This window comes from Sciurus carolinensis, chromosome 1 (assembly GCF_902686445.1).
Source record: "Sciurus carolinensis chromosome 1, mSciCar1.2, whole genome shotgun sequence".
In the NCBI taxonomy this organism is placed as follows: Eukaryota; Metazoa; Chordata; class Mammalia; order Rodentia; family Sciuridae; genus Sciurus; species Sciurus carolinensis.
The window spans coordinates 196,702,141-196,725,444 of NC_062213.1; the positions used below are offsets into that span (position 1 = coordinate 196,702,141).

Below are 23,304 nucleotides of genomic sequence, written 5' to 3' on the forward strand. Positions count from 1 at the left end.
GAGAAGCAGAGCCTGGCACGGCTGGGGAGCCAGGGGTCCCTGGAACGGAGGCGTGGGCAGCGGGCGGGCAGCCGGGGAAGCTCCGGGTGGGGGCAGCCTGGAGGTGCCGCCCCCTGGGGGACGGGCCAGGACCCAGCCCACCTCGTCACCGGTCCCGGGACAGGCTGCTCCTCGGGACGTCCGCGGCTGGGTCACTCTGGTGGTCCCTGGGGGAGGGGACCTGGGTGCCCACACTGGCCAGAGTGAGGGCAGAGGAGAGGGAAGGAGGCCTCGCCATGTCCGCTCCTCCCTAACAGGTGGCAGACACACCACAGCCGGAAACGCGAGGTCAGGGAGAGGATCCTACAGACCCGGCCCACCCTCGGACCCCCAGGGAGAGGATCCTACAGACCCGGCCCACCCGCGTACCCCCAGGGAGAGGATCCTACAGACCCGGCCCACCCATGGACCCCCAGGGAGAGGATCCTACAGACCCGGCACCACCCGCGGACCCCCAGGGAGAGGATCCTACAGACCCGGCCCACCCATGGACCCCCAGGTGGTCCTTTACAAAGCAACTGATGGCCAGGCAGAGTGGCACACACCATAATCCCAGGGACTCTGGAGGCTGAGGCAGGAGGACCACAAGTTTGAGGCCAGCCTCTGCAAACTTAGGAAATTCCTCAGCAACTTAGCCAGAGCCTGTCTGTCTCCAAATAAAAACTAAAAGGACTGGGGATGTGGCTCAGCATTGGCACCCCCAGCACCAAACAAATAAGTAAATAAAAACAACAACAAAAATAAAGTAAGAAGCAAGGACGGCAGGCCAGGGGCTCCTCGCTGCCCAGAGGAACACAGGTCAGCCTGACAGACCTTGGTGGCCTTTACAGACGGGGTTCCAGGACGCGGGGAGATGATGCTGAGAGGCAGAGTCCCAGCCAGGAAAGAGCAAGTTCCGTGAGAAGCAGGGCTGGGCCCAGTGACCCACCGCCCTGCGTCCTTGCCTGGCCTCTCTCCCTGGGGTGCGACCACGCACAGCGGACCAGAGTCCCACGCAGTCCCCTCTGTCAGGCCTCAGGAGGGGACCTCGCGGCCTCTCCAGAAGCCTCCCTGGGAAACTGGGTGGTCCCTCTGCTCCGGAGGCCCCGCCCTCCGCCTTCTCCCCAGACGGCCCCTCCCTGCTCATGGCCGCGGCTGCCGCCAGGCTGCCTTCCCGGGTCCACAGGGAACTGGCCACCGACCAGTGGGCTCTGTGGCCCCAGAGGTGGGTCTTGCTCTGTGACAGTCCCTCACTCCCAGTCCCAGTGCCAGGTTCGCGGGCGGCGCTGGCTGAACACCTTCCCTCCGGGCGCCGCACCCGGCTGCCCTTCATCTCAGGACCGCCGTGGGGACCCCCGTCCACGGCACCGGCTCCCCTCGCTGTCTCCCTCCTGGATGCGCCTTTCTTGTCCCCCTGGGCACCGTGCCCGGGTCTCTTGCCGACCCTCACCTGCCGATCCAGCTAGGGAGGCGCCAGAGGAAGGGGCCTCTGCGGTCCTCGGGGGTGGTGACCTGTCCCCGAGCTTGTGCCGCCAGGGTGCCGAGCTGCCCGCCACCCACGCCACCCACTCCAACTTGGTCCCTGGGGCACACCAGGAGGGGAGGGGCTGGGGAGTCACGGACGCCTTGCAGCCAATCCATTAATGTCCCCAACCAGGAGGACAGCGGAGGAGGACAGGAGGACCGGAGGACGCAGCTCAGACAGGCAGCGGGACTCTCCAGTTGAGATGCATTAATTTGTAACTATCTCCATTTATATGTGAATGTGGACTCCCAGCCCCGCAGCCCCAGGCCCTGCAGCCTGGCGACTCCCCCTCCTGCCCCTGGTCGGAGGCGAGGGGCGGCTCTCTACGATCCCATGAGATTTCAGTGGCTCAGCTCTCCGCCTAGGAGGACCACCCGTGTCACGCGGCTCAGGGAGAAGGATGAGGAGAGCCAGTCCTCACACAGGGAACAAAGGCACTGGGACTCGGCTAAGTCAGGGTCGCTGTGTGACCTTGGGTAAATTCATAACCTCTCTGAGCCTTGGTTTTCTTGAGTATCAGTCAAGAAGCTTGAGGGGCAGAAGGAGGTGGCCTGATGTCTGACCATGCCATTCCAGTGCTGACTCTTGACCTTACTCAACTTTGACCTCTTCTGTTAAAAAAAATCGCCTCTGGACCAGAGAAGTCGTAACAATACCACTCGCCTGGGCGGTTTGGGAGGACCGAGCGTGTAGGCAGCAGGCTTCACGAGGCTCGTGAAAAGGTGAGTCTGCTCCGCGTGGGGAGGAAGGGTCACCGGGGAGGGCGGCAGCCTCGGCTGTGCCGCCCTCGATGGCGGCTTGCTTCTCAGGCGGCGGGGCTGCGGCCGGCAGGCTGCGGCCTTCACCGTGGGAGGAACCGGCCCGAGATCCACTCACGCGAGGCGGGTGTGGAGGCCAGCGTCCCACTTGGCCACGGGACACGATCCCCCCCATTCCGCCGTCAGGGAGGCCTGGGCTGCTGGGCCAGGGGGAAGCGCGGGCAGGGAGGCCGCGGCCCGAGGTCCCGCGGGCAGAGGCCCGAGGTCTGCTCAGTGACACTCCGGAGGCCAAGGAGCCGCCCTGGAGGCCGCGCCAGCACAGGGGCAGCAGAGGGGACAGGGCGGAGAGGCGGGGGGTGGGCTCCTCAGGGACCCGGGTGCCGGTCAGCAGGCAGGGTCAGGCCTCCGGAGGCTGGAGACCACCCAGAGTCCACTGGCTGCACGGCGGCCTCTGCTTGCGGGACGGCGACCTTCTCCAACACGAGTCCCCCTCTTGCTCCATCTTGGCCGCTTGGCTCATCCCAGGAGGGACTTGATACTAAGGTGCCTGATCCCTTGTGGGTCCAGGAGAAGCGACCAGTGGGTGGACGGTGCACGGGCGGCCCCTCGCCGTCTCAGAGCCCTTGGTCGCAGCTTCCCCGAGGCGACCGCGGTCCCGACCCTGAGAGGGGACCCGCCGGCAGGCGCCCTGCGGAGCAGGCCACCTCCCCTTCCCACCGGAGCAGACGGAGGGGGACCCGGCCGCGTCCCCTGCAGGGCTGCAGGCGCCCTGGCCCCTTCCTGTCCCGTGGTCCAGCTTTACCCACCAGGAACCTGAGGCCCAAGGGCCCACTGCCCAGGCCCTCGGCTCATTTCACTGATCTTGGTGCGCACCTACTGTGCGCCAGGCCGGGTTCGAGCTGAGGGGAGCTGGGGTCCCCCGGGGCTGCGGCCTCACCTGCCCTGGGTCACGACCAGAGGCACGTGGCCTCGGGTGCGTCCTGGAGGCCCAGCCACCCAGGAGCGCAGGTGAGGGTGCAGGACCCGCGGCTGGTGTCACCGGAGTGTGCCCCACGCGGCGGGTCTGCCCTCCGCCAACGCAGGGGTGCCCTGGAGGAGGCCGGAGCCCGGGACAGCGGCCCACCGTGGGGGCTGGTCCAAGGGAAGCGCCCCACACGTGGCCCAGCTGCCTGGGGTTCTGAAGGCTGGGGAGGAGTTTGCCAGGCCACCAAAGGGGGAGAGAGACCAGCAGGTGGGAGAGGCCAGGGGAGGACAGGCCGGGGGTCCTTCTGCGTGGGAGGAGGGCTGGGCACACACCTGGAAAATGGCGGGCCTGAACGGGACCCGATTAGCCTGTTCCATGGCCTTCTGGAAAACAGGGAGGCCTCCCCCTCCTCCCCTGCTGCCTCTGGCCTGCGAGTCCAGGGGTTGGGTTGTGTCCTTCCCGAGCCTGCAGCTCGGTCACTCCTGGCTGTGTGATGTGGGCGCCCGCTTGCCCTCTCTGGCTCAGTGGCCTCAGGTTCCCTGCCCGCCCCCTGCCCGCGGCAGCCTCACCTGACGGTGGACTGGTACACCAGGTCCTCCCGCTTGCGGTAGCTCTCCATGTGCGAGTAGTTGGTGGAGAACATGGCGTCGAAGGTGAAGATCTTCTGCTTGATGGTGCCGCCGTCCGTCACCTGCACAGAGCAGAGGCAGCCGTGAGCGCTCAGCGGCGCCGTGCACGGGACCAGAGTGGGAGTGGGCCCTGCAGGGTCAGCCTGACCCCAGAGCCTCGGCCAGAGGAGAGAAGGAGAGAGGACTGGAGTGGACACCCCGGGGAGGCCGGCGCCGGGGCGTCCTGGAGGAAGCCAGGCCTAGGTGCCCCCAGGAGCAGAGGAGGGCGTGCGGTCCAGGCAGGGGCAGCAGGAGGGGAGGCCCCGGCGGGAAAAGAGCCCCGTCCTTGGTGGACGTCCGGCTCAGAGTGCCCGGGGCAGAAGGCAGTGGGGGCGAGGGCGCTGGGAGCTGGCGGCAGGGACAGCTGGACGTCCCTGAAGCCATGGCGCGAGGGCCAGGCCCGCGGCCCACTCACCAGCTCCCTCTGGCCTTAGGCTGAGGACCGTCCCACAGGGTGGGAGGCTGGAGGCAGGGAGTCGCCCCGAGAAAAGGGGTCTGTGCTGGGATGGCCCGTGGGAGGCAGGAGGGAGCCCCCAGCTGCCATTCCACCTGGGGACACCGAGGCCCCGGGAGGCAGGGGCCCGGGCGGGGCTGCCGGGAGTCAGCTCTCCCAGCGGGTGGGCAGCAGAGCCCCGCGTCCGGCCGCGTCCCGCCCCGCCGCCTCCCGCTAATGAAAGTGTTACTCCACAGAGAGGAAGGTGTGTGTTGTCGCCGCTTCAATTATTTATCTGTTTACGCGGCTGCCGTTTTCCGCTTGTCTCAGCAACTCTATTATAGACCGGGCTCGCGGCCTCTCCGGCTCAGCTGGGCTCCGCGCTAACAGCCTCATGCCTGGGCCTGCAGAAGAGGAATTAGCTCCCCGCCGCTCGCTCGCTGGGGGAGGCGGCCGAGAGGAGGCCGCGGGCGGCGCCCGGGACACATTCTCCAGGGGCGGGAGGAGCACAGGCGGGCTCTGCAGCCGGGACTGTCCTCTGGCTGGGGCACTGGCCCAGGGCACGGCTGGGCTCCTCTGGGCACATCTGCACCCAGGCAGACTCGGGCCACATCTGCTGGCCTCCGTGGCTCAGGGGACACAGATTCAGTGCAACCCAGCCAGCATTTATTGAGCACCAACTGTGTGTCAGGCACAGGTCTCCTCTCCCCCGACTGCGTGCTCCCTAAGGAGGAGGAGGCCTCTGTCAGCGCGGGAGGGTCGGGAGGCCGACCTCGCCTTCACTGACTCTGGGCCCCGAGGGGCATCAGCGCAGGACCGACGTCCCCTGCGGCCCCCTTAGGGTTCACCAAGCCGGCCTCTCCCCCGCTTCCCGAGGCCTTGGCTTCTCCGCCCTGTGCACCTGTGCAGTCGGGAGGTAGGGACCAGGGCTCATCACCTGGCCTCCCTGCAGCACAGGGCCCGGCGTCGAGCAGGGGACGGCATGGAGGAGGATGGTGGGCGCCTGGCTCCTGTGGGGCCAGGGGAGGGGCCTGCCCTGAACAGACCCCTGACGCTGGGCCACGTCGCACAGCGCGACCCAGGAGGTCCAGGCCGGCCGTCCAGGGCGAGGTAGAGGCCAGTGGCACAGCTTTCCTGGGGGTCCGAGCCCCATCCGGCTTCTCGACGCCCAGCCCAGGGTGCAGGCCCGACTCGGGCTCCCCGGGCAGGGCCTCTCCTCCTCCACCGCCCCCTGCCCAGCCCGCGACCATCTGACCCTTAGGAGCCGCCGAAGTACCTTCCAACCAGGGCCTTCCACCAGGGTCCGTTTTGTCCCCCTTCCCTGCCAGGGACATTTGGCAAGTGCTGGACACGTTTTGGGTTGTCACAACGGGGAGGGGATCTTGGTCCTGGCATCCAGGTGACAGAGGCCAGGGATGGTGCTGGCCATCTCAGGACACAGGAGGCTGACCCCAGAGAAATCCCTGGGCCTGACGTCAGGAGCACCGAGGCCGGGAGACCCCGGGAAGCCCACCTTTCCGCCACGGCGTGGGGGGCCCAGAGTCCTGGGAAGCGGGCAGACGGAGGATGGCCCTCCCCACTCCGCAGGGGAGACTCGGAGGCCGGAAGAGGCGACGGGGGTGGGCGAGGCCCCGGGTGCTGGGAGGCCCTGGGTCTGGGCCCACCGGCCAGGGTGCAGTGTAGCAAGGCCCTTGGCCGGGCCGGCCCCTGGGGACAGAGGGGTGGAGGGCACGGGGCCTGCAGAGCGCGGAGGGACGTCCCGGCCTGCCCACGCCCGCGTCCCCAGCCGCCGGTCAGGTGCGCTCCTTATCTCCTCCTGCAGCACGCCGGCCGCGTCGCCCATCTCAAATCTCACTCCATTTTTTTTTATTACACAAAAGAGAAAAAATCTGTCAGTAAAACTGTCTCCTCAAATTATTCTCCGGGACTGCGGGTTTTATTACTAGGAAAATACACCCGCGCCCCACGCGGAGCCCGCACACCCAGGCGCGGAAACTTCGAGTCGTAAATCGCAGCCGCGGTTCCGGCTGAGGGACGAGGGGCGAGGGGCGAGGGACGAGGGACGGGACGGCGGGTTTCAAGGACGAGCCTGGGCTCTTGGGCTTTATTTGCGTGTCCTCCTCCGGGGCTGCCCGGCTGGGGTCCTCCGCTGGAGGAAGGGGCCGTCCTGGGCCTCAGGCCCTGGAAAGGCTGATCTGGCTCGGGCTCCAGGATGAGAGCTGGGGGCGGGCACCACGCTGGGGTCTGGCCACGGTCCTCCCACCTCCGCTGCCTCAGGGGAGGCCAGGTAAAGGGAGGCCGGACCTTCTCAGGTGAGTAGCTGTTTGCAAGGAGGGTCTTCTGTACGCCCGCCAGGAAGAGGTGGGTGGGGGCTTGGCAGGGGTCATAGGCTGTGGGCAGATGGTGCCTGAGTGCTAGATGAGGTGTTCTGGGTGCTAGGTTGAGGTGTGCTGGGTGCTACTTGAGGTGTGCTGAGTGCTAGTTGAGGTATGCTTGGTACTAGGTTGAGGTGTTGTGGGTGCTAGGTTGAGGTGTGCTGGGTTCTAGGTTGAAGTGTGCTGAGTGCTAGTTGAGGTACGCTGGGTGCTTGTTGAGGTGTGCTGAGTGCTAGTTGAGGTGCGCTGGGTGGTAGTTGAAATGTGCTAGGTGCTAGCTGAAGTGCTCTGAGTGCTACTTGAGGTGCGCTGGGTACTAGTTGAGGTATGCTGGGTGCTAGTTGAGGTGCACTGGGTGCTAAATGAGGTGCACTGGGTGCTAGTTGAGGTGTTCTGGGTGCTAGGTTGAGGTGTGCTGAATGCTAGTTGAGGTGTGCTGGGTACTAGTTGAGGTGTGCTGGGTACTAGTTGAGGTGTGCTGGGTACTAGTTGAGGTATGCTGGAAGACACCTGCGCTTCAATTCTGGAAACTTGCTCAGATTTGAGACCTGCAGGCAGAGTCCTGGGCCCCAGGAGAGAGAGGAAGTGAGATGCAGACAGGCCCCCTGGCCCAAGGTCACTCAGGGTCTGGTGGGGAGGCCTGTGGTCACAATCAGCTGAGACCTGTCAGGAAGACATTGCCAGGCAACAGGTGTTTGCCAGTGTCACCCGATGACGTTCTGGAGGAGTCGAGAATTGCCCTGCAGGGAGGGGTCATCCGGGAAGGCTTCCTGGGGGAGGCGGGTGCCTCCAGGGCCCCTCAGTCCCAGCTGGCTCTTCCCGCCCTTCGGAGGTTTTGAGCACGGAGCCAGAGCAGCTTCCTGCCCGGCCCGGACAAATCCTGGGTTCCCGTGGGTACCTCTGCACCTGAACAAGCCCCTTTTCTCCGCAAGCCCCGGTTTCCTCATCTGTAGGGCGGGACTCACACAGCGTCCTCCTGGGGAGGCGGGAGAGGAGGGCAAGCGTACCTGCTGCCCCTCCTGGGCAGGGCCGCTGGGCAGCCCAGCTCCTGCTGAAATGCCGAGGTTGCAGGACGTCAGGGAACGAGGGGAGGCGCTGAACCCAGGGGGCAGGCGGGTGCGGGGGGCCACACCCTGCGGAAGAGGAAGCAGGCCCAGGAACTCACTCCCCTCGAAGCAGCCCCAAAACAGAACCCGGGACGCTCTGAGCAAGTGCCGGAGGTGGGGCCAGGCCGGGACGGACAGCAACGCTGACGTGGCAGAGGGGACCAGCTCTGCCCAGGGAGGACAGGAGGGGACGCGCAGGACTTCCCTGTCCCAGGGCTGCTTCTGAAACGCCTGATGTCCTCACTCATTCCGGAGATTTTGATGGACGAGGCAAAGGGCCCTGGAATGTGGACGCCCCCCAAGACGGGATCCTGAGGTGGGGTCTTCCTCCACCTGTCCTGCACCTGGCCGGCCGAGCGCTGAGCCCGCGGGTGAAGGGTGGAAGGGACGGGTGGGCCCTCACCCTGGCCCCGGGCTGCAGGAAGGGCGGACACGCTTGCTGTTTCCAAGGCAGACTCGCCAGGACAGTCTGGGGGGCCCAGGCTGCAGTCCCCTCGGGCTCTCTGACCCAGCTGACCGGTAGCCTCAGCCCAGGCTGCAGCGAGGCCCCAAAGGAGTGGCTGGTCTTCCTTAGAGGTCGCAGGAGAACGTCCTTGTCAGGCAGAGGACACGCCTCGACCAGGCACAAGCGCCCCTACTCGTCTGTGCAAAAAGCCCACCAGCACCTGCAGGGACGGACGGTGCCCCCGGACCCTCGCCTCCGTTATCTCACGGGGTTCTGGAGATGGGACTCCAGGGGCCGTCGACACGGGGCCCTTGTTACACGAACTGCTCTGGAAGCTGCGTGTCCTCACTCCTTTGCAGATGAAGAAACTGAAGCCGAGAAGCAAGTGAACTGCACACGCCGCAGGTCGGGCTGACCCTCGGCAGGGGCTAGTGGGAAAGGGAGGCCCGGGGGACTTTTTGGAGGGCGGAGGCGTGGGGGTCTGGCAAAGCAGAATGAGAAGCTTTGGGGGTCACAGAGCCCGAGATTCAGATCCCAGCTCTGCTCTTCATACTGCTGTTTGACCTTGGAGAGGTCTCTGTGCTTCTGTTTCTTCATCTGCAAAGTGGGACTCTACCAAGGAGGCACTGGAGTAAGAATTCAGTGCAAAAGAGCGTGCGCACAGAGGGCCTGCCCAGCACGTGGTAATAATAACAGAGAAGGAAGCAATAATTTGGTAGTCCTCTCTGTCCATGGAGGATAAGTTCTGAGACCCCAATGATGCCTGAAACCTCAGAGTTCTGAACCCTATAGATATTATGTTTTCCTATATTCACATACGTCTGATAAAGTTGAATTTATAAATTAGGCACAGTAAGAGATTAACAGAAAACTAACAATAGAACAATTATAACAGTATACTAGAACTTATATGCATGGAATCTCTCCCTCTCATTTCCGTGCATGCACGGGGAAGACGGTGACACCCTATCTGATAGCCAAGTTGGCTATGAAGTGACTAACAGGAGGGTAATACATAGAGGGTGGATACTCTGGATGAAGGAAGGATTCACGTCCCAGGCAGGATGGAGTGGAATTGTGTGAGATTTCATTACACTACTTAGAAGGGCAAAATAGTAAAATTTTATGGGTTATTTGTTTCTAGATTGTCCATGTCATATTATCAGATTTGGGTTGACCATGGGTAACTGAGACCACAGAAAATGAAGCCCAGATAAGGGGACACTACTGCAGCTGGCGCTTGGTGAGTGCTTACTCTACGCTAGGCATTGCTTGCAAACATGAACTTGTGACTGTTTGGCAAAGTGTCCCACACATTTTCACTATTACTGGTTTTTACTTACGTCCAAAGTAGGGAGGTGGCCAGAGTGGGCAGCAGATGCGTCATCAGTGCTTAAGAAAGAGCGGTTCTTTTCCCTCCCGCTCTGACAGCGTCTCTGCTACGAATTCCCCAAATGACCCGTGGCGCTACCTCTCCCTGACAGGCCGGAAGCTGGGCGTGAGTCCCACAGGCCCCTCAGCACAGTTTCCCCCTGGGCCTCAGTTTCCCTAAAAGTCTCTTAAGGAGACCAGGGCACAGTGACCTCTGAGCTCTCGTTCCAACCAGCCAGCCCTTGCTACCTGGCTCCCCATACCCCCAGGGTGCGGCTGCCCCCCACCAGCAAACCTGACTGTGGCCAGGTCAATGGACGTAGTCCAACCGGCAGCTGGAGAGCCTGCTGGCCAACTAGCTGCGATTTAATTAAAAAAAATAATAATGATAAGTCTTCAACTTCAGCAGCCTCCCAACATCCCTGGGTGCCATCGTTTGAAAATGAAAAAAAAAAAAGAAAAGGAAGTAAGGGGGAGAATCACCTCCACCCTCCCACCTCCTTCTCTTTGTGTTCCACAAAACCAATTACAGGTTGGAAATAGCTGTAATAAACTTGATATCCCACTTATGGGCCAATCCCGCCGCGGCTGGGAAGTGTAATAGTGGCAGAGTGGAAACTGCTGCTTTCGCCGGAGCTGTTTAAATTGCCTGCCTACATTATCCTACCTCCTCTCCAGCCGGGAAGGAATTTGCTCTCTTGAAAACAGAGCAGCTGAGGTCTCCATGTCCAGGAGCCAAAAGGGAGTGTTTGAAAGGAGGGTTTTAATGCACTGATTAGCTATGGAGGAGTGGGTGCCCTGGGATCCTGCCTCAGCCCGGCGCAGGTTCAAATCCCAGCTCTGGCTGGTCACCCTCCCTGGCTGTGAATGGGCGTGAGGGATCACTGCCCAACAGGGTGGCCTCAGAGAAGGTCATTAAACGAGATCACGCAAGGGACAAATGTCAGCCAGAACACTGAGCCAAGCTTGGGAAGAATTGGTTCTGCCGGGGGAGCTTCATTCACTGGCTCTGGGTGTTCAGGCAGATCCCAGATCATCTCTGACCCTCGGTTTTCTCATCTGGAAAATGAGGGTTGTTGATTGAGCTTATGACCCAGAATTGTTAGAAACACCAAAGGAACAGGAATAGGCAGAAGCATCCTGTGAAGTGGCAGTGGGAAGCGAACACTACTATTAAGCTCTGTTTCTATGCCGTGGAAGGTGATGAGCATTCTAGAATCTTCCACCAAGCAACTGTCGCTTAGAAGGCCCTTTCCCATCTCATTCAACCCTGCGTATCCGGTGTGGGGACCGGCACGTAGTGCATCCTCGATATGCATTTGTGAAGTGGATACAGAATCAGTCAAGGAAAGAACGGACTTCTGGTCTACTGCAGTGGACTTGTCCTGGGCTCAGACACTGGAAATTCTGCCAAGAAAACTCCCTTGGAGGTCCAGGACCAAGTCGGGCCGGACCAGCTAAGCCGCCGGAAGGGTCACTGAGGCCCAGCGACCCCGTGCTACATTTTGGGCGCTAGTGCCTTTGTGAGTCTGTTGCCGAGCCAGGCAAGCTGTGGGCAGCTGCAGACCACGCGGAGGGGACAGCAGGGGCCCGGCTCCCCGCGGTTTCTGAGACGTGCGCGTCCTGATTTCTCAAGTCGGGCTGCAGCCCAGGAGCGCCGGGCAGCTTCTAGAACCCCGTCCGGCCCACGGTGGACTCTCTCAGCCCGTCGTTTTCCACGGAAACGAACGTCTTCTAGAGGTGCAGAGCCTGTGGCCGGAGGAGGGAGGCCACTTGCCAGGCTGCCGGCTGGAGAGTGGCCAAGTGGGGGCTCGGGCCTGGGTCTGATTCCAAGTCCTGCAGGGTCCCCAGCAGCAGGGCTGGATGACGGTTGGGTTGGGGGCCGGGAAGGGAGAGGGTATCCCAGGCAGAGGGACACCTAGGCAGGGGTGCTCCTGGAGGAGGTGAGAAAATGAAGGTGGAGAGGAGGCAGGGTCAGCCGGGTGGCCACCTGAGGGTCTGCGGTGTGGGGGGAGGGGCGCAGGGCGCCTGGCCTTGTTGCCAAGGCAACCCGGGCCACTCTCCACCCAGCCCTCCCACCCACCTGTTCTCCACCCTGAAGCGGCTCTTTCAGCTCCCACGCCTGGAGCTGGGCCAGAGGTGTGGCCAGGGACATGGGGGACAGGGGAGGGGGACGCCAGACCCCGGGGACGGGAAGTAGGGGGAAGCCTGCAGTCAGGTGCCCTTGCTCTCCGGGTGGCCGGGTTCCAGCCTGCTCTGTGTCCGGGGAGCTGCGGCTCCGGCAGGGCTGGGCGGGGTAATCGGCCTCCCCCGGCCTGTGCGGGAGTCCGGCTTTGACAGCGACAGCTGGTGTCCTAAATTGCCTTGTCTCATCTGGTTACCGCGCGATGGCAGACGGCAGCCCGGGAAGGGGCGAGAATGCAGGCGGGGGAGCGGCGGCTTCCTCCTGGACCCGCACCCACTGGGCAGGTGCCCAGGCAGGTGTGCCAGGGTGTGAGCAGGTGGAGGCCGCGTGTGGACGGCCAGCCCACCGAGCGCCCACAAGGAGTCCGCAGGCGCTTCCAGAACACTCGGGTTTATTGGCATCCTAACAAAGTGCGTGCCACGGCGCGTGCCCACCTGCCACCTGCACCCGCGGCTGCAAGGCCAGGGGACGCCGCTCCCTCCTCCAGGCGGGGACTGGGAGGTAAGCGAGCAGGGGGGGGGCAGCGGTGCCTCCCGGGCAGGAGAAGCAGCAGGCCAGCCTGGCCCCTCGATGTTCCCACGCCCAGTCTCCACCCACTGGACGCAAGAGCCACAGTGGTGACCCAACCCCCGGGCTGCCGGCACTCCCCCTGACCCGGGCCAGGGCGCCCTGCGACCCCCTGCAGGGAGATGGGAAGGACTGCAGGGTGGCCGACGCCTAGACTTCAGCCCACGTGCGATCGCCAGGGCCAGTGGGGCCTGGGGTGTGGACGTGTCCATCTGACCCGCTCTGGAGGGTCGCATTCAGAGCCCCGGCTGGAACCCGGACTCTGCATTGTTAACGAGAATCGGAGCCTCGGCGGGGGAGGCGGGGAGGGCCTGGCAGGGGCAGAGGAGGCCAGGCTCCCGTCTGCAGTAAGGGCGGGCCCAGTGCCGTCCCTGACTGGCCGAGGGTGCTGGGCTCCTCCCTGTGAAGCGCTGAGGGAGGGGCCTGGAAGGACTGTGGGGTCCCCACGCTCCTGCCACAGCCGTATCGCCCAGCCTGGTAGAGGCTATTATCACGATTACTCTGTTGGCAGGAGCGGGGCCACCGAAGGCGTCCAGCCCAGGAGTGACCGGTGCTCCCGGTCCCCCTGAGTGGGCATGGCGGTCATGCCTGCAACCCCAGCAGTTTGGGAGGCTGAGGTAGGGGAGTCCGAGGCCTTCCTGAGACCCCCCTTCAAACTAAATGAAAGGCCGGGACGTAGCTCAGTGGCAGAGTGTAGCTGGGTTTCCTCCTCAGCACAGAGAGACCCCCAGCTGCAGCGAGCACGTGGGTCAGGGACAAGACCCCCGGGTCTGGAGAGAGGCTCTGGGGACAGAGAGAAGAGGCCATTTTCCTGGACCCACTTCCCGGGATGTGAGCTTGAGTCTTGGATCCCCGAGCGGCTGGGCAGGTGTGGGGCGGAGGCCAGGCTGAGTCCCATCTGACCCCAGCATCTGTGGACCAGGCTCTGGCTCAGAGGCCTGCATGTCCCTCCAGGGTCACACTCAACACTCCCGCCCTGCGCCACCCAGCGTGAGCTCACCTGTGTGGCCAGGTTGCAGGCAGCACAGGCTCGTGGGGACAGCCGCTCAGCTTGTGCCCATCTGCTGACCCAGTCAGGAGGGGCTGCTGCTCTCGGGGAGGGACCTGCTGTGCCAATCTGCCTGGCCCGCCGTGCACAGCAGCCACCGCAGACAACGGGGCTGTGCCAGCAGGATTGGCTGCCGACGTGGCCTGCACCCGCCTGCCCACCTGCTAACCAGGGCAGCGGGCAGGTCCTGCTCCTGTAGTTCACGCACGGCCTATCTTCTTTCTTCTTTTGCAGCTGCTCAGTTTGACAGTCAGTTGGATTTGACGAAGGTTTCCTGATTGCCTACTATGTGCCAGAGCTGTGCTAGATGTGGCCTGGGTAACGGGGGCTTGAGCCTCCCAGAGTGGACAGGAGAGGCTGCGCACCTGACAGGAGGGACCACGACCCTGTGCGTGTCACCAGATTCCATTTGTGCAGCAGCCCGAAGAGACAACTATGTCCACCCCAGTTTTCAGAGGAAGAGACTGAGGTCCGAGTGATGGAATGACCTGTCCAAGAAGAGTGGGCGGAGCTGGGCCTCCCGCTCAGGGACACACTGCCCCTGAGCCTTCCTCCGCCTGCAGGGTGCAGCAGCGGGGAGACCCGGTGACGAGTTCCGGCCACAGGGCCGCGCCACGCCAAGAATACAGACTCCCAGGCACCCAGTGCATCCTTCCATCTTGGGGACCTTCGGACGCAGCCTGCACATCTTCCAAAAATCGGGCTGGGCCATCTGAGTCACATAAACGCCCAACGGTCTGCACGTATCAGCGTCCTGCTGCATCAGATCAGCCAGCCCGAGCCCTGCCCGGGTGGGAGCCCGTGGACGGCAGGGTGGACGTGGGGAGTCCATGCAAGTTCAGAGTCACCTCGTTAAGAACGAAAGCCCAGGGAGGGTGAAATGAGCGCAATCCGCGGGGCAGGTCTGACCCTGGACGGTTCTGTGAGCCCAGCTCTCAGCAAACAAGGAGGGGATGGCGTTGGATTCAAGATGGCCCATGTCCTTCCACATTCCCATGCTGGGAGAGGGGCCTGTGATCGCTTCCTTTGAAACCGGGCTCCTCCTGTGGCTGGTCTGACCGGTGGGGTCTGCAGCAATGGAGGGGGACCGGTGTCCAGACTCCAGCTCAGAGGCCGGCCACTGCTGCGTCCTGTCTCTGGAGCCCCCAGCCGCCAGCCGAGGAGCCCGACTGGAGCTGGGGAGACCCCGTGGAGAGGGCGGGGACCCTGTGGAGCTAGTCTTCCAGCGCGGCCTGCACTGGGAAGCTGCCTGACCCCTGCAGCCCTGGCCGCTGCCCACTGAATACGACCCAGCGTCCCCACGGAGACCAGGGCGGATGCGAAGGGCTCAGCCTGAGCAGGGTTCCACCCTCGTCCGGAGGAGGGACACCTCCACTGCACCCCTGCTGGGGCCACTTTGGTTGATGGTTCCAGGTCTCCGTTTGCTGAGAGCCACCTGGGTCGGCGGAGGGACAAGGGGACGGGGAGCCAGCAGGGAGGGGCTGTGGAGTGAGGACCGGGACCCCGTTTCCACCGGCCTCCCCTCTCCTGCTGGTGCCAGCCCTTGGCCAAACCCCGCTGGGAGGCAGCGGCAAGGTGCCTGCTCTGGTCTGGGTCCACAATGTCCCCAGAGGCCTGCGTGGTGGAGGCCTGGTCCTCAGGGTGGCGGTACCGGGAGGCGGTGAGACCTCTGAGGTGTGGGCCCACGGGGACGTCTCCGGTCACCGAGGGCGCCTTGGAGGTGACCGAGGGGCCCCAGTCCCTCCTCCTCTCCTCTTGCTCCCCCAGGCGCCGAGAGGCTCTGTCCACACACACCTGCCGTGACAGCTGCCCCGGCAGAGGCAAGAAGCCTGGGGCCAGCGGATCAAGGAGGGAACCTGGAGAACCGTGAGCTGCAACGAACCTCTTGTCTTCACACGGCGATCCCTCGGGCGACTGTTACAGTAACGGAAAGGCCACACCTTGCCCAGCGAGGCCGTCGGTACGGGTCAGCCTCTGGGCCTCAAGAAGGACGAGAGGGGATCCGGAGGGTCAAGGGAAGTCGTCAACATAAGGACAGATGACGGAGACTGTCCAGGAATCCCAGGGGCGGGCCAAGGGGCCACCTAGCCCGGGAGGCTTCCAGGAGACCTGCTCCTCCTCTGGTGGCTCCAGAGCCGGCAGAGTGAGGCTCCTGCCCTCAGGGCCCGGTCCACTTCAGCCACACCCACCTGGTAGACGTGGGCCCTGATTTCCTAACAGAGGCCGGGCAGGGGGCGACATGGCTGCTCCCGTCTTGGGTCCCGGCAAGCGGTGTGCAGATGTCCTCGTGGCCCACCAGGTCAGCAGGGGGGCTAGTTTATTTACTCTGGGGGAGGGAACTGAAGAGTCTATGCTGGATCCTATTACGAGGTCGCTGTCCAATAAAAACCACCCGGTATATTAAAAAAAAACCTTTACCTGGCACTGAACGAGTACTTGGTATTATTACAACCAAAAAAAAAAAAAATCCCATTTGCTTTTCATTATAGATCCGGTTGTGTTTTGTTCTCTTTCCCCTGAGAACAAGGGCTTCATGGGCAAAATTATTAAAAAAGAAAAAGAAAGAGAGGCACAGCGGATCCGAGTCAGAGCACCTGGAGTTCCAGTCCCAGCTGGACCCTCGCTACCTGAGGGACACAGACGTTCCCTCGCCCCGGGAGCCTCGGTCTCCTCATCCGTGTGGGGGCACACTGCTGCCTCCTCCCACGGTGGAGGCAAGGACGAAACGGTCATGCAGGTGACGGTCACTGCTCTGTGCGAGGAGCCAGGCAACCACCTGGGGCTACGGTAGTGGGGGAAGGCGTCACTAGAACCCGAGCCGGAAGAAGGTGCTGTCTGGGGGAGCCACGTGGAGATCAAGTAGTCGCCCAGGTCCTAAGACGGGACAAAACTTGCTGCGTTCACGGAAGAGAGAGGCGAATATGGGGGCCACGGTGGAAACTGATGGGTTCTCAGTGCAGAAAGTTCCCCAGGGTCAGATCACCTATGGTCTTACAGCTGCTGAAAGGAGGTTGGATTTCACTCTGGCCATGATGAGAAAATAATGGAAGGTTAAAAAGAGGAGAGACCTGCCTGATTTCTGTGCTAAAAGATCTCTCTAGCTGAGAGTGGAGGAAACACCGTGGGGCCGCGTGAGGGACAGGAGATCTGGTCAGGGGCTCTTCCACTCTGGAGGGAGGACAGAGGCCAAGGCCCGGGTCCATTCCTGCGGTTCCCTTGTTTCTTTGCACACCCCCGTCGTTTGAGGGAGCTCATGTCTAAAGGCCAAGTGGAGAACATTCTGGAGGATTTGCCAACTTTGCTGCGGCCTTGAGTTAAAATGCCTCTCCTGTCCAGGGGGTTGGACTGGAGGCCGTGAAGCCCACCCAGGGCAGCCGGGCTCTGGCAAGAGCCAAGGGGCACCCTCCGCCCACTTAGAGACCCGCCTCTTCCAGATCACTCATCCCGCAGCCAGGAAACGCCAGGAGGGACTGACGTCGTCGCACGGGTGATGACGGGCAGCGTCGCCCAGGACGCGGGTGGCCTAACGCCAGGGAAGTGTGGCCGCTTCCCAGCTTAGAGATGCCAGGCCCGTGCCCCACAGATCCGCCGCCTCCTCGTGAGCTGCGGCCCTCAACCCACCCAGGCCGCGGGCTGAAGTCCAGGTCGCCCGGCCGGAGGGGCAGGGTGGGCTGGGGACCAGGCTGGGACATCGTCACTTCCTGCGTCCCAGCCTCCCCAGACGCCCTCCCGCAGCCAGCTCCCCGAGGACAGCGGGGCACACGGTCTCCCCGACGGAGTCCACAGCCTGGGGGCAGAGCCCTCGCCACGCACCTCGGAGAGGTCAGGAGCTTAGGCCGGGGCCACCCTAAGGGAAGAGGCCCCCGTGGACCTGAGCCAAAGACGGAGCCTGGTCCCTTCCGCCACCGCTGCTGTTGCTGGGTCATGTTCTGCCTTCCTGGGCGTCTGGGGAGGCGGGAGCCATGGATCTGTCCTTGGGCCTGGGGAAGGTGGTCAGATGCAGAAAGGACTTTCCACCTCGGGTAAAGGACAAACAGGGTCTTCTCGGGCTCGCGGGGGTGGCGGGGAGGCAGCCAGTTCAGATCTAAAACTCCACAGTCTCGACAAACCGGGAGGAACCAGTCAAGTGCAGACCTGGGGTGCGGCGCGTCCGGTGCCAAACTGGGAAGTCCGGGCGAGCTGACGTGAGCGGTCGCCCCAATTCCGTGTCGCCCGTGAAGCGCCGAGAGCGCGGACAGGTGCCGTCATCTGGTGACAGATCCCCTGGTGCCAGGGTGGCCCCTGGAGCTGGCAGAGGCTTAGGGACACCGGGGCGTGGCCAGGGCGGGTGAGCTTCCCCTCCAGAGGCCGCATGCCCGTCGTGACCTGTCCCCGACACGGTGGGGCAGGGAGGGCCACTCTGTGCCCGGCTGGACGCCCTCTTGCCAGTTTAGAATCTCTCGGGCCTGCTGCCCGGAGTCGAGGCCACCCTGCCGTCCCCTGGGCCTCGCTGGCCCGCTACGTGAAGCCCGAGAGTTCCTGCGCGGCCGGGTCAACAGCGCGGCGCGGCGGGCGGCTCGGTGGGAGGGGCGGTGTGCACTCTGCAGGGACGCGGCTGGCGCCCGTCACAGGACGCCGGCTCCCGGGGAGGACAGTGACTGACAGCTGCCGGGCGCCTAGTTCCCCTCCTGAAGTCTGCACTAGACTCTTCGAGGAGGGAGGCTGGAGATGACCCCTCCAGTGGCAGGGTGGGCGCAGGGCCGTCGCCCAGCCTGGCGTGTTCCAGGGTGGCCAGCGATGCCAGCCGGGCCAGAAATCCAGCCTCTGCTCCGTGGGCCCGAGCGACCACAGCGGGGGCACCAGGCCACCCGCCTCCCGCCAGCGCTGTGCTGGTGTCCCAAAGGGTCCCCGCAGGCAGCCACTGCCCGGGGAGGAGGAAGCAGGAGGAGCAGGGGCCAAGGGTCGGCAGCACCCGGGGGCGTGAGAGATGGGGCCCCCCTGCCCACTCTTCCTAGAATTTCAGGTCCGGGGACACAGCCCGAGCAGCTCCTCCCTGTTTAAGTGGACGTCCCCGAAGAAGCTGCTCTCCCGAGCTCTGGGTGAGGGCGGACGGACGGGCACCGCCAGGCGGCTGGGCTCTTTGAACGCTGGTTCCTGGCAGGGCTGGGGATTCAGCCAGGGAGCCTGTGGAGCAGAGCGGGAGACCGGCCACCCTCGGCCAGCGGAAGCACAAGGGCTCCGCCTGGCTCCATGGGGAGCCTGGGTCCTGGAGAGGGGCCATGGCCTTGGGAGGAGGGGCCGTTACGGGGTGCCCAGGAGGTGCCCGCTGGAGCGTGTGTGCTGAGTCCAGGGAGCAGGGAGGGTGCTTCCGAAGTGCGTCAGGGAAACAGCTCCAGAGAGGGAGGTGGCTTGCCTGAAGTCACACAGCAAGGTCCGCTTTGCACCCAGGGTCTGACCCTGTCTTTTTGAAGCCCCTGTGGTTTCTCAGAGTCCTGGAGGCGAGGGAAGCCGGGATCGCAGCGGAAAGCAGGGGCAGCTCCAGGGGAGGGCGCGTCCTCAGACGGGGCGAGATGGCCGCTGCCCTCCCGGAGCTGCCCTCTGACGGCACCCACGTGGTGCTCCCTCTTCTCCAGAAGCCTGGGGCGGGGACCCGGCTCCGGCTCTGGGCTCCAGCCTGGTTCGGGGACAGGGCCGTCGTAGGAGGTGCACGCTCTGGACCTGGGAAGCCCCTGGACCCAGAGGGGCCTCTGCTCAGGCGCGTGTGCCTCATCCACTCAGGGACGCGGGCTCCCGGCCTCCTCCCCTTCCTCCTCCGCCTCCTCCGGGAAGTCCTCCCCAAGCACTGGCACGGAGCCAGTGACCCAGGACCAAGGCTTCCTGGATCCTCCTCCATCCTGAGAAGAGTCACCCGAAGCCCCCAGCAAGCCAAGCCGTCCCTTGGGGAGTCCCAGGTGCCTCAGAGGGTCACCCTGAATCTCGTCAGCGTCACCAGCAGATGGTACTGGAGCCTCTGAGGCTGCCGTCGCCCCGATTCCCGCTGACCCTCCCTCCACAGGCTGCCCGGGCTCCCTGCGCCCAGCCCACGGGTCTGTCTAAGCTCGCTTGCTCTGGAGGTGGAGGGTCACTGGGGGGCCGAGGACATCAGGCGGCCGGCTCAGGAGAGATGCAGGCGCCCAACTCACTCACAAATGCCCCGGGCCGTGGCTTCTCCAGGAGCAGCACCCGTGGGGACGGGGCTGAGGCGGGCCCTGCCTCGGGGACCCAAAGGTCCACTCCGCCGGCCCTGCGTCCTCGCCCCGTCCTGAGCCTCCCACGCCCACTCCTCCTGCACGCCCCCCGTTTCCAGATCTTTGGGGGACCAGCTGGCTTTGTTCAGCAAGTCGTGACAAGTCACTTCCTCCACGGTCACAGCAGGTGGGTGACCATCTGAGGCGGTGCCTGAGGAGGACAGGGCAGGCTCGACCGCGGTCTCAGCGGCTCGCACACCCGAGTGGCTCTGGAGTCCTTCTGCCACCTGCCTTTGGGGACCATCTCTGCCTCCGCTTTGCGTCCCAGGACCCCAGTGTCCCCGACGCCCTGTTCACAACCCCAGCGTGCAAACACCCCCGGGCACCTTCTGCCAAAGACCAAGGACCAAAATCTCAGCGCAGCGCCTCGGGGTTGGCGGGGAAGCTGGCTTCCCCGTGGGCGGCCTGTGCGGTGGGCCAGGACACCCGTCCCAGGGCCGGCTCTGCCACCCAGCGGCCGGACCGGAGCCTGCTGGCTTCGCCCTTCCTAAGGCCTGCTGGCCGCCTGTCCGGGTGGGACAGCGGAAGGGGTCAGGACTGCCGGTGCTCCCGGTGAAGTGGGTGCTTCCTTCCGCCTGGGGCCGCCCGGGTTGGGACGGGGAGGCAGGAGGTGTGAGGCGGGAGGCAGAGGCGGGAGGCCGGTCCTTCATCCCTGCACCCAGTGCAGCCTGGCCCACCACCTCCTGGGCCCGGGACAGTCACAGGCCCCCACCCTGACATTGCTGGGCGGCAGCACGCCTTCTGTAAGAGCCGGAAGTAGCCGTTTTCAGCTTTGCGGGCCACACGGTGCCGTCTGCAGCTGCTGAATCTGCCACGTGGACAATGCATAAGTGGACGGGCATGGCCGCGTTCAGGTATAGCTCTCGGACACGCCGGCCTGCGGGCTGCAATTCCGTCCACTCCAGAAGGTCCAGAGCAGACCCTCAGCCTGTCCAACTGTAAAGAGGGAGCCCGGCGGGGTCCAAAGAACCCAGTGGGTCCTCCTGCCGTGGAGCTCGGGGCTCAGCGTCCCGAGAGTCACGGGTTCAGCCCTGGGGCCCGTGTCCCCTCCTCCGCCTCCCTCCAGTCCCTCCTCCTTTCTCCACGCTGCCCGAGGAGCCCGCGGTGTCCAGACCTCTTTCCCCTCTCCCTCTGAGCCCCGAAGTGACTGCTGTGGAGAGAGGGAGGAAGAGAGGGAATCCAGAAGATTCTGAGAGGAGGCCCAAGCAGGAGGCCAGGCGAGTGTCCATAGGAGGCTCCACCAGAGACCAGGGATGCCCGCCTGGCTGACACGCTGGTTGAGGTGAGGCGTCTCCTCGGAGCCTCTGGCCCTCGGGGACAGTGGCCTCATTTTCTGACCCGTGGCTGTCTTTCCTCCCCTGAGGCAGCCCACTCCTGCGAGAGTGAGGTCAGCGCCTGCCCAGCAGACGGGGTGCTCTGAGCAAGGCTCACAGCCTCTGCAGCCCCGGCTCTGCAGGGGAGGCTGAGCCTCCGCCACCCCGTGGCCTCTCCCGGGGCAGGAACCGCCTCTCCTGTGGTTTGTCTGTGGCGTTCTGAAGGCACTTCTGCTCGCCCCGCTGGCGGGGTGTCCCCAGCAGAGTGGACCCCTAGAAGGCAGAGTCCATGGCAACGGGAGTCCTGGTGGTCCTTGTTTCCCAGGGGACCCAGGCCTGTGCCAGTCCCTGTCCCCATGGTCCCTGTATGCAGCTGGGGCAAGTTGCAAGGTGTCCACACTCAGTGTCCCTCACTAAAGGGCACCTTCTCCTTCCCGCTCCTTGTGTGGGGCTGGCCCTGTGTCCCGCTCTGGCCAACAGACAGGTGGCCCTGTACGAGCCTGCAGGGGGCCTGCACGTCACCTCAGGTCTCTGCCACGGCCAGGGATCCTGCTGGACAGGCTGCGGGAGCCGAGACCCCTGGGTCAGGCTGAGTTGTCCCCATTGTCGCAGCAAGGACAGCCTGGGGCTGCCAACCCTGGCAACGAGGAATGGGCCCAGCTGCTCGGCTCGTCCCCAGATGTGTGAGCAAAGGTGCTTATTGTTGTATACCTCTAGGCTCGTGGTCATCTGCGGCACCCTGTTACCATGGCAGCAGATACTGATCCGGTGCCGTCAGGAATCGTGGCTCTAGAGTGCAGCTGCCTGGGATCAGCTCTTTGCTGCACCACGTACTGGCTGTGTGACCTGGAAGAAGTTGCCTAGCCTCTCTGAGCTGGTCTTTCATCTGTACGGTGAGAATGGTAACAGACATCATCTCACAGGGTGTTGTAAGGATTGAATATTTCACATAAAGTGCTTAGAGCTGAGCCTGCCACGAGCAAGTGCTCAATAAATATTGACTCATGATAGTATCACTACTCCAGAGTCGGCGAGGATAAATCTCTGGGTCGTTTCCATCTCTCCGCACAGTCTGGTGGAAAGGAACTTCGGAGCTCCATCACCATCACCCTTAATGGAGCCCATTAAGTCCCCCCAGACCTTCCCCTCCGAGCTGTCGTCTCCCCCAGCGGAGAGCCAGGTCCTCAGACAGAGCCGTCGCCTGGGCCTCCCTGCTCCCGCCTGCTTCCGGAAGGAGCCGTTTTGCTGGGGAAGCACACGCGTCTGTTCAAGATCCCTGGCGCTGCGGACCTGGCGCCAACCATCTGTGTGAAGAGTGGGGACTGGGCGGGCAGAGCCATGAGGGGGTGGCCAGCAGGTGGCCAGCAGGCGGGGTGCCCCCCCCAGGCACCGGGACACTGCGCAGTGAGGGAGAAGGGGACGGTGTGCGGGAAGGAGACTCGGCACCCGAGGTGCGGCGAGTGCGTGTGAGTGTGTGTGCGTGTGTGTGAGTGTGTGTGTGTGTGTGTGCGTGTGTGTGTGCGTGTGCATTGCTGCGTGTGTGTGTGCGTGAGTGTGTGCGTGTGAGTATGTGTGTGAGTGCGTGTGTGCGTGTGAGTGTGTGTGCACGTGTGTGTGCGTGTGTGAGTGCGTGTGTGTGCGTGTGAGTGTGTGTGCATGCGTGTGAGTGTGTGTGTGAGTGTGTGTGTGTGTGCGTGTGCATTGCTGCGTGTGTACACACGGGAGGGCAAAGGCTGCCCAGGTGGGAGGCTGGGGCTGGATCGAAGGCCTGCAGGGGAGGGGGCAGCCGTCCAGGCGACAGCGTCCAGACAGGGAAGCGCGTTCAGCAGACACCAGGGCTGGGAATCTCCGCCTGGCCTCCACACCAACGCCACTGCCCACATCCAGGGCCCAGCTTGCTGTGGACGGAACTCAGGCCTTACCCTCCTTCTGAGGGGTGACCTGGGGTTGTTCCAGGTACTGTGCAGCCCACCCGGGGCAGAGGGGTCTCTGCGTGATTGACCCCGCTAACATTCTGCAGCGAAGCCCCTGGACGGCGGCGCTGAGATAAAGTCGATAAATCACCTCCCGGTGGCCCAGGCTGGGTCTCCTCCTGAGAGGTTCAGGCCAGGTCCAGTCTGGCCACCAAATGAATTACAAAAAGACCCCTGGAGTGTCCAGACCTCTTTGGATTTCTGGGGTGCAGGGAAGAAGGGGCCGTGGACTGTGGACACAGTAAGACAGGACATCAGGCTCCTGACCACTACAGTAGCGTCTACCTAG

General features: G+C 63.7%; 1 protein-coding gene across 4 annotated transcripts in view; it reads right to left on the minus strand.

The window, feature by feature from the left end:
- Window positions 1–23,304, minus strand: part of Igsf21 (immunoglobin superfamily member 21) — a 215,993-nt gene that overhangs the window by 84,653 nt on the left and 108,036 nt on the right. For 3 of the 4 annotated variants that reach the window (XM_047561331.1, XM_047561341.1, XM_047561351.1), the window contains exon 3: window positions 3,835–3,956. In XM_047561331.1, coding sequence (XP_047417287.1) covers window positions 3,835–3,956 — 122 coding nt within the window. Of the gene's footprint in view, window positions 1–3,834; window positions 3,957–4,348; window positions 4,552–23,304 lie in introns of those variants that run through there. The other variant, XM_047561358.1, reaches the window with a different exon arrangement.